The sequence below is a fragment of the Labrus mixtus genome, chromosome 4, assembly GCF_963584025.1.
Source record: "Labrus mixtus chromosome 4, fLabMix1.1, whole genome shotgun sequence".
In the NCBI taxonomy this organism is placed as follows: domain Eukaryota; kingdom Metazoa; phylum Chordata; class Actinopteri; order Labriformes; family Labridae; genus Labrus; species Labrus mixtus.
Window position 1 is genome coordinate 18,644,075 of NC_083615.1, and position 9,312 is coordinate 18,653,386.

At 41.8% G+C, this 9,312-nt stretch overlaps 3 protein-coding genes across 4 annotated transcripts in view; 1 reads left to right on the top strand and 2 right to left on the bottom strand.

The window, feature by feature from the left end:
- ankrd27 (ankyrin repeat domain 27 (VPS9 domain)) overlaps positions 1-9,312 on the bottom strand; it is a 138,522-nt gene that overhangs the window by 62,861 nt on the left and 66,349 nt on the right. The gene's annotated exons all lie outside the window — the stretch shown is intronic.
- On the top strand, positions 848-4,024 carry faap24 (FA core complex associated protein 24). The gene is made up of 4 exons (XM_061036162.1): positions 848-1,099; positions 2,239-2,381; positions 2,767-2,925; positions 3,470-4,024. Exons 1-4 carry the CDS (start codon positions 997-999, stop codon positions 3,722-3,724), a joined length of 660 nt encoding a protein of 219 aa, XP_060892145.1. The 5' UTR covers positions 848-996; the 3' UTR covers positions 3,725-4,024.
- Positions 4,183-6,413, bottom strand: LOC132972987 (E3 ubiquitin-protein ligase TRIM21-like). Its single transcript, XM_061036164.1, has one exon. It carries the CDS (start codon positions 6,273-6,275, stop codon positions 5,622-5,624), a length of 654 nt encoding a protein of 217 aa, XP_060892147.1. The 5' UTR covers positions 6,276-6,413; the 3' UTR covers positions 4,183-5,621.

A 9,312-nucleotide genomic window follows, 5' to 3' on the forward strand; every position in this document is an offset into this window, starting at 1 on the left:
AAAGAAATATAGCCTACAAATATTTCTCCTGTGAATTTATTTTTTTTGGAAATTGTGCAAAATAAATATTTTATTAATTGCAAAAAATATTTTACCTTCTGCAAATTATTTTCACCTTCTGCAAAAATAATTTAATTTAAGCAAAATAAAAATTTTATTAGTTGTAAAAATATTTCACCTTCTGCAAAAAATATGTCAACCTCTGTGAAAAACATTTCACTAAATGAAAAATATTTTGCCTTTTTTTTGTCTTTCTTTTATTGGGCCTTTATTTGAGAGACAGGACAGTGTGGGAAGTCAGCGACTCGATCCCAAGCCACCCAATTCGAGAACAGCGGCCTCTGTATATTTGGCACGCAAACCAACCATTAGATATTATATTTCACCTTCTGTGTAAAATATTTCAAAATGCAAAAATATTTCACCTTTGGCAAATGAAAACTAAATAAATATTTTATATTTCAATGTAAACATTTTTGCAAAGGTTTAATGGGTTCTTTGGCAGTCAGTGAAATTTTTAAGATGTTTCTAGAAAAAAATGAAATTTGTTTTTATGTATTTATGGTTCATGAAATATTTTTTCATGCAGTGAAATGTTTTTGGCGGATGGTAAAATGTATTTTTGCAACCACTAACTGAATTTGACCTTTAGGGCCACCGTCTTATAGTGACTAATTTCCCATTTTATATAGGCCTAAGTAATATGCAAATACTTTGTTTTGTGTGCGTTTTAAAAAGTCGTCTGGAGAGCTGGAGAGTGATTTGTTGACTATGTGCTTTACCGCCGATCCTACAGGGGGCTACAAAAAGGCGTCCGATGTCTATGCGCACCAGAAAAGCAGAAGAAGAAGAAGAGATTTGGACGTTTTGGAGGCAACAAAACAAAACTTAACACACTTGTCATTGAACAATAATGAGCTCTACTACGACGGTTATTTTTCTATTTTAACTGAAACAAATTGGGACTTTTAGGCAGTTTTTTGTCTGTGTGTCTTCATGGAGACCAAAGCGCCTGTTCTGCTGAACGCGGTTCCTCCTTACGGACATGTTATTTCAAGCGACAAATGGAGAAACTCTTCCCTCTTAGAAAGCTTAAAGGGTAACTAACTAATTATTTGTATGTTAGCTGCCCAAAGCTAAACTTTCTACGACTTGAAGTTATCGCTAGTTAACGTCTCTGCCGTTAATTTTACAACCAAACAACCAGATTGCGCAGAAAACGCTACTTGGACATAAAACTTTTTACACTTATTTTTCTCAAGTTCGAATTAAAACGTGTTTTGTTTTTTTATATGAATGTACACGTGTCCCATTCTAATAGATACTGTCTTCAGTTCGGCTTAGATGTCATTATATAAATTGGCCAACAAGTGTCATATAAAACCTTTTTGTTATTCGCCATCCGCAGCTCAGTTATTAATGCAGGGCTTTACAATTTGCCTTTTACAGGTATAAGCTGCTTTTAGTGGATTTTACCAAACCCGATATAGAGGCTGTGCTCTAAAGAGTGATTCAAACCAGTTTCCTGAATTTAGATGTTTAGCATAATGTTACTATCACATGACTTTTTGTATTTGTTGATATTTCTAAATGGGGGTTCTGCGCAGTAGCCAGACGGCCATATCAGAATTGACGTTCTGCTTAATTATACAGATATGAATTTCTGTCTCACAAAAAATACCCTGAAGCAAGATTATAAGAGTGGATTTTAAATTATTTTTATATATATAATTCATTTAGAATTATTGCTTTTGCTCTCAGTTTAGTTTTAATTTGTTTTTAATTAATTAATTAATTAATTAACGATTAATCTGTAATATTAGCATATCACGTGACTATCGGTTTGGGCTAATTTGATCTCGATCTTGATAATGTGAATATTGTCTTCATCTTTTTTCACAAGTGTTTGATACCAACATTTAATTGATCAATGCAATATGTGTGTGTATAACTATATTTATCTATTAAATGGAGCAGTATGTATCGCTGACCTCTAGTGTTTAAAATGGGTACTGCAGTCCAAATTAAAATATAGTAGAGAGCTGTCTGCCCCTCTCTAGAGTCGATGCTCACACAGGTCACCATGTGGTGGACACTGAAGCTTCAGTGTTTAGCCAGCTCTGCATCGGTCTGTAAACTCCTAATGAGTTCTAACCAAAATGCTAAAAAAAAAAAGTGTCAATCATAAAGTCCAACTGTAAATATAATGGTTTTTAACCAGCTTTACTTCCGCTGTAGGTGCAGGTGTGAAACTAATCTTTGAGAATGAGCTCGGTGCTGCAGATTTCCACTTGCCAAATAAAAGCAGCATCCTATACGTGTCTGAGTGCGACATCATAGCAAGAAACAGCTACAAGAGGAAACTGGTTCGCTACAGAAATGTGAGTTTGATGCACTGACAGAGCCTGTGTGTGTGTGTGTGTGTGTGTGTGTGTGTGTGTGTGTGTGTGTGTGTGTGTGTGTGTGTGTGTGTGTGTGTGTGTGTGTGTGTGTGTGTGTGTGTGTGTGTGTGTGTGTGTGTGTGTGTGTGTGTGTGTGTGTGTGTGTGTGTGTGTGTGTGTGTGTGTGTGTGTGTGTGTGTGTGTGTGTGTGTGTGTGTGTGTGTGTGTGTGTGTGTGTGTGTGTGTGTGTGTGTGTGTGTGTGTGTGTGTGTGTGTGTGTGTGTGTGTGTGTGTGTGTGTGTGTGTGTGTGTGTGTGTGTGTGTGTGTGTGTGTGTGTGTGTGTGTGTGTGTGTTCTTATGAAATGTCTCTTTCCTGTTTCACAGAGCAACAGCAGCAGTTTCCAGATGCTTGTTCTGGTGGAGAACACCAGACTCAGTGAGCAGTACTTCCCTGCTGTGCAGAAGTTTGTGGCGTTTGACCTCGGACTCACCCTCCTGCCGATCAGCGGGCAGACCGAGGCCTCGCAGCTCCTCGCTCAGATGGTAATGAAGTGAAGACAAACGACGGAACCTCAAGACATTACACTGAAACATTAGGTTACAGTTTGTCCCTACAGAAACACAGACGTGGATCATATTTAACCAGTACCAACTACTACACCGCTATCTTCAAAAACACCAGCCTCCATTGACAAAAACAGTCATTTTACCTTGCAGAACATGCAGTTTCTGGTCTTATGCTGCCTCTGCAGGTTAGTTTGTTTCAGTAGCAGTATGTTACTGTAACTGTCACACACTTACACAGAAACATGAGCTGATTGAGGCAGCAACTCCAATGTTCAGCAAGGCCACAGATGTATTTTAGTCAGTTGCATTCCCCAGCAGGATCATAGCTGGTTGGAACAATTTCAAATCTTGTTTTTCCCATTAGTCATTTACACACAGAGAATATGTAAAGGTAAGGCTCAGGTTTTAGAATAGCAGAGTAACCTTTAATCGAGCTAATAACGGTCATCTACTGCCTCAGACAAAAAGGCCAAAATGTTGTCTTCTGCCGGCGGTTTGAATCTACTCTGGTCCTCTACAGGTTCACGGGGAGGGCAGGGACAACCCCTTCAGGAGGAGCAGTTCGTCCCGGCTGTTGGACCCGCTCATCCTCGCTCTGGTGCAGCAGGTCCCCGGGGTCGGCAGGGTCAAAGCTCTGGCCCTGCTGCAGCACTTCTCCAGCATCGGGCAGCTCTGCAACGCCTCCCCCGCCGAGCTAGAGCCCATCGTGGGTCACGCTGCAGCTCAGCAGATCCACAGCTTCTTCCATGAATCCTCCTCCTCGGCTGCAAGCTGACGGCTGCACTCCGGGTCTTTGACCAGGAAGGTTTGAGCTGAAGGACGATGCAGAGACACTCCGGCTCACACGGACACTCAGTCTTTGTCTGAAAAGTGTGTTTGCAGTGTTTCAAACTTTCAGAGACAATAAAATGAACTCCTACGGGAGGGGCAGCCATGATTAAAGAGTGAGGGACTTAACTTGAGGTGACAGAGAAACAATGCTAATGTGGCCCAAAAGGGAGCTCAGTAACTAATGTAGGTCCGCTGATTAGACTGCTTATTTTCTTTTGCATCAACATTAAAATTAAAGTGAAAAGGTTTCAACATGAGTTGTTCATTTTCCTCAGCGTCAAAGCTTTTCCTTTTGTTGATGACACACCAATTATCTCAAATAGTCAGATATTAAACCTCATCTACTCAAATCACCTTTGGGAAAGCTGTTCACAAATTAGATGATTCGCTGGTCATGTAAAAAAAAAACACCTATGTATTTTATTAGGCTCTTTGAACGAAAATGGAAAAAAAACTTCTTTACACACCAAAAACATTCAACGTAAGTTTATTCAAACAGAAAAAGAGCGAAAAGCAAATCACTTTTGTCTAATTAGAAAACAGCTCATCAGCTTTTTGTTATCACTTCTTAGAGAAACAATCATCATCCGATAACAAGGTTTGAATGTAGCGTCCATGCTCACGCAGACTGCCTTTAGTTTCTGACTTCATATGATGCATTCATCAGTGCACTACAGCAATGTGACACATTTAAGATTAATGTTACATATTAACATAAAAAACAAAACTGCTTTCATCTTCATCCATCCATTTTCCCTCCGCTTATCCGAGGCCAGGTAGCGGTGGCAACAAGCTAAGCAAGTTGTCCCTCATCCCCCGTGCGTTTTCTAGTTCCTGTTTTTCACTGCACATCTGTGTGAGCATGTGTGAAACAAAAATCTTGACGGAGCAGCAGCTGTACTCCCAGCTCCTCACACCTATCTCTAAGGCTGAGTCCAGCATCCCTTTTGAGGAAACTCATTTCAAGTCAAGTCTATTTTTAAAGGCTTTATATGTGATTTTTTTGATCCAGCAGATGTCGCCCTTGAGCACCAGCATGAAACCAAAACAACTTGTGCTGCATTGTTGTGTTAGCATGCTAATGCTAGCGATCTTTATTATGCTCGTATCTTCACACTGCATGTAAATTTACCCGAAATGATCGTGATCTAGAAACGCAGTGAGTATAGTATGTTATTCTTCTTTTCTCTAGTCCCTCAATTAAACAACTTATATATGCGAGGGGATGAGCCAACCGGCTGTCCAAGCGATGTAAACAAAGTGAAGATAGGACTCGGGTGTTACACCCATTGTAGACAGTCATTACTCACAGAGTTATTTTCAGAGGATATACTTGATTTATATTACATTTAAGTGTGAAAAATTACATATTAAGCCTTTAAAGCACATTTAAAAACCACTCATGTTGAGCCAAGAGCTGTACAACCAAGAGAAACAACATTAATTAAAATAAAAGACAAAGAGCACCCACAGACAAAATCCTACAGCCTCCAGCAGGTGTCACCTTTGGGTTAAGGTGATACTCTTTATAGGTGTTGCCAGACGGAGAACACATTCACTTTTTTGACTAGAATATAGCGGCTAAGCCTAAACTTGAAACCACTGAGGAGCTACATAGACGGGCTAATTAAGCTGATTAATTTCCAGCTTCACTCCTGAGCGTAAGATTGTGAAATAAGACAGTCCAATATCTTGGACTAGTGTGAGTGCTCATGATCCATGCTCAAGCACGGTACACTTTCTTGGCCCTGGTTGAACGTTGAAGGCTACAAGAGGTATGCTTCGTGAATTAGACCTTGAGATGAAGCAGGTAAGTAAATTATGCTTAATTTTTGGTGCTATTAGTGGATGCAGTTGATTCTTTGCGAATTCGCTCCAGTGTGACTGACAGGAGAGATGATCAGAGGCGTGGAGTTTTTACCACCATTGTTGTTGTAGGGACAGAATAATGGGTAGAGTTTCTCTGTGAAGGAGCCGCCAGTGAAGGAGTAGATCAGAGCTCCAGCATCAACGTCATAAAAGGAGACCAGACCCTCCTCATAATCCACAAACACCCCCACCTTCTCAGGACCAGACTTCAGGGAGAGACTAACTGGAGCCCCGGTAAGAGCTTCATACATGTTTTCATTCCTCAACCATATCGTCCAGTTTTCCGGAGGCATCACTGAGATTCCTCCCTTCCGCTTCATTGACTCTGAGGCCACTCCTAAAGTCCAGTCGGTCTTCCCTTTAACCTGAACCTCGTAGTAAAATCTGCCAGAAGAGAAACTCTGCTCTGCTAAAACACATGTAGCCCAACTAAATCTCTCTGGATTGTTGGGGAGATTCTTCTTTACATTGCCATGTTGAACTTGTTTTCCATCCTCAGACAGGATGAGATAGGGATTCGCTGTTTTCGGATCAAGTTTCACATCCACCTCATACTGCTGGACCCAACTCAGCTCACCGTTCTTTCTTTCATTTTGTTGAGCTGACTGTTTGTACTGAGCAACCATCTCAGAGATGAACCTATTGACCCGCAGCTCAGGTCTGGTGCAGAAAATCTCTTTACAGTTGGGACACTGACAGAAGTCATTACCATCCCAGTATGTAGTGATGCAGGTTTTACAGAAGTTAAGATACCACACTGACTTGGATGAAGTTGTCTAAAGAGGAAAAGACTCTACTTTCATTATTTTCTACTTTCATCATTTTGCGCAGGCTGGTCTCGGACTCGTTCATTTACGAGTTTAATCTCGAAATTAATTTGTGGCCCTTATCCTCCGTCGTACTTAAGGGCTAAGACACTTTGTGAATAACTTTCATTTTTACAAGGATCTAGTCTTAACTTTGAGTTTTCGTAGAATTTTGTCACTAGGAGCAACCTACTTAAATCCCTGTATGGACACGCACCATCACAACAGTTGTGCATGACGGCCCACCTGACTGCAGTTGGAAACGGTGAAATTAGCCTGTTTGTTTCTCTATTCTCTCTGATGTAAACCAGCCTGAGTGTACCCTACTGTTTAGCGGTCTAGTTAAAACATGTCATTTCTGTCTTTGTAGAGCAGCATACTCACCAGGAAAGCCTTCAGCTGATTTTGTCCTCAGAGGGAAATAACAAACCGCACCCTGGACCGAAACTGCGCTGTGGCTCAGATTGAATTTCACTTTCGTTTCTGGGTCACGGTGTTACCTAAGTTCAGCTCGGGTAACGCAGGTTTTACTGCCATCTGGAGCCAACACAGTGACACAGCATGGAACAAAATGATTCCTGACTTTCCCAGTAAAGGAACCTCAAAGTATAAAAAGACAACACAACAACAAGCGAGATCTTTGCAAGATATTATTTTATTTTACAAGATAATCTTTTGTTCCTTTTGGCCTCCGGTCCCTTTGTTTCTTGTTTTTCTATGATAACCTTGGGGGGATATTTAAATTGAATAAAGCTCAGGGTTAAATCTTAAATCTGTGTGGTGTCAGGTTTAGTTAATTTTGGTAAAGGAGGTCGTAACATCCATCACATTTATCTACACGTTCATCAGAAGTTTATCAGCAGAAGTCCAATGGCGTCTCTGAAGTCTTTCCTATATACACTGAAATGAGCAGGTGAAAGTTTCTCAGCCACTCTCACCTGCACTCCTGCTCTCTCTCTCTCTCTCTCTCTCTCTCTCTCTCTCTCACACACACACACACACACACACACACACACACACACACACACACACACACACACACACACACACACACACACACAGTGTATAGGCAGGCTGACACAAAGGTCAGCCTGCCTACACAACTGGCATGAGTGAGCTAATGAAACAAACCTCAGTGCTGCCCTCTAGTGTCCAATACTAAACTTAAACACCATAAGACTGACTGTGCCTGTGCATGCAGGACGAGATTATTTTTTTAAACAGAGGAGGAAATACCCGCCTGCAGTCAGGTTTTAGAGCTCATCACAGAACGGGAAATCTCCTTTAGTGTTGTAGTCAAGACCTCACTAACAGAGACCAAGACACGGCCGAGACCAGAGTGCCCCCGATTCTGAAACTAGACCAAGATATTTAGAGATCAAGATCAAAACCAAGACCATAAATATCTTTGACAAATCATCATCTTGAGTTTAGGGGGCGTGTCCCTCACTTAGACCGTAACACCTGGAAGGTTGCTGCCGTAACCGGGGGATAAAAATCAAACTACAAATGACTTGAAGTGATTCGTAGTTCTGAAAAGGAGCGTTTTCCTTCTAATGTAATCACAGTAATGATGGAGACAAATAGCCTATCAGGGGTGGTCTTGACTGGAGTCTGCCTAGTCTGAGGTCGAGACAAGTCAGAGTAAAAATACTTTCACTTCTGAGTCAAGACCGAGACCTTCAAAAGACCGATCTCGAGAACAACACAACTGCCCTTCATATCAAATCAGTCCAACCAGAAAAATGTCAGAAAATCAAGCCACTCCTTTAGACCAAAAACCTGCAAACAGTCGTTCATGCTTTTGTTTTAACGAGGTTAAATTATTGCTACTTTCTTTTTCTCCGTCTGCAGCTAAACTAAATCTCTCTCCTCTCTTCAGCTGGTCCAAGATGCAGTCGCCAGGGTTTCAACAGGTACCAAGAGACGCAGTGCGGGGATCCTTGCATCCCTGCACTGCGCTGGCGGTTAGTTTTAGAGTTGATTATAAAGTTAACCCAGAATGCTTTTGCCCTATAGCTATACTTCTGACCTTTTAACTCCTCATGTACCAATACAGGCTTTGGGGTGCTCAAATGCTGCTCTCCTGGTGGTTCCAAACTCAAGAATAAAAAACAGAGGTGACTGAGTGTTCACCACCCGGACCCCCCAGACTCTGGAACAACCTCCCAGAGGAGCTGAGTCTAAGTCTCTTCTTAAAACTCACTTTTAGGGTCTAGCCTTCCTCTATCCTCCCATTGCATTTGTTATTTTTTGTTTTCTATTGTTACTGGGTTTTTTTATGTTTAGGGGCGTATCCAGACTGGGGTGGCCTACCTGGGGTCACAGACTTCAGCAGGGGTGGCATGGAGTTTAAGATCATCCAGCGACTGGGCTGAGTCAACAACAGTGTACAAATATACAACTAATGCCCCCCAGTTATACGTTCACAGAGATGGTAGAGGTGGCGTGCAGACAGTCTATGGTCGTGCAGCGATCACAGGGCATAAACGTCACCACCCCCTCCCACTCGCTCGAGGGGAATTCCCCAGAGAATATTCTGCTGCGTTTTCACATCAGCTCACTCTGACGTTCTGCTGAAAAAATGATTGGGGCTGGCAGGAGAAACTCCGGGTGAAGAGAGAAACATTCAGCTGTTTGCGTTCACACATGACGCTCCCCCTGGAAATATCAGGAGATTTTCAGGAGTTTTGTGCAGGTGTGAAAGCCCTACAGGAGACATTATGAAGCCACTCATGTTGTTGTCATTATTCCACAAGCGGCTTTTCCCCAGTAGTCCACTTGACTCAGGGCTCAGTTGAACTGTAAAAGTAGTCAACATCCGCTTCCCGGTGTGCTCGCTCTCATTGGCTGTTGC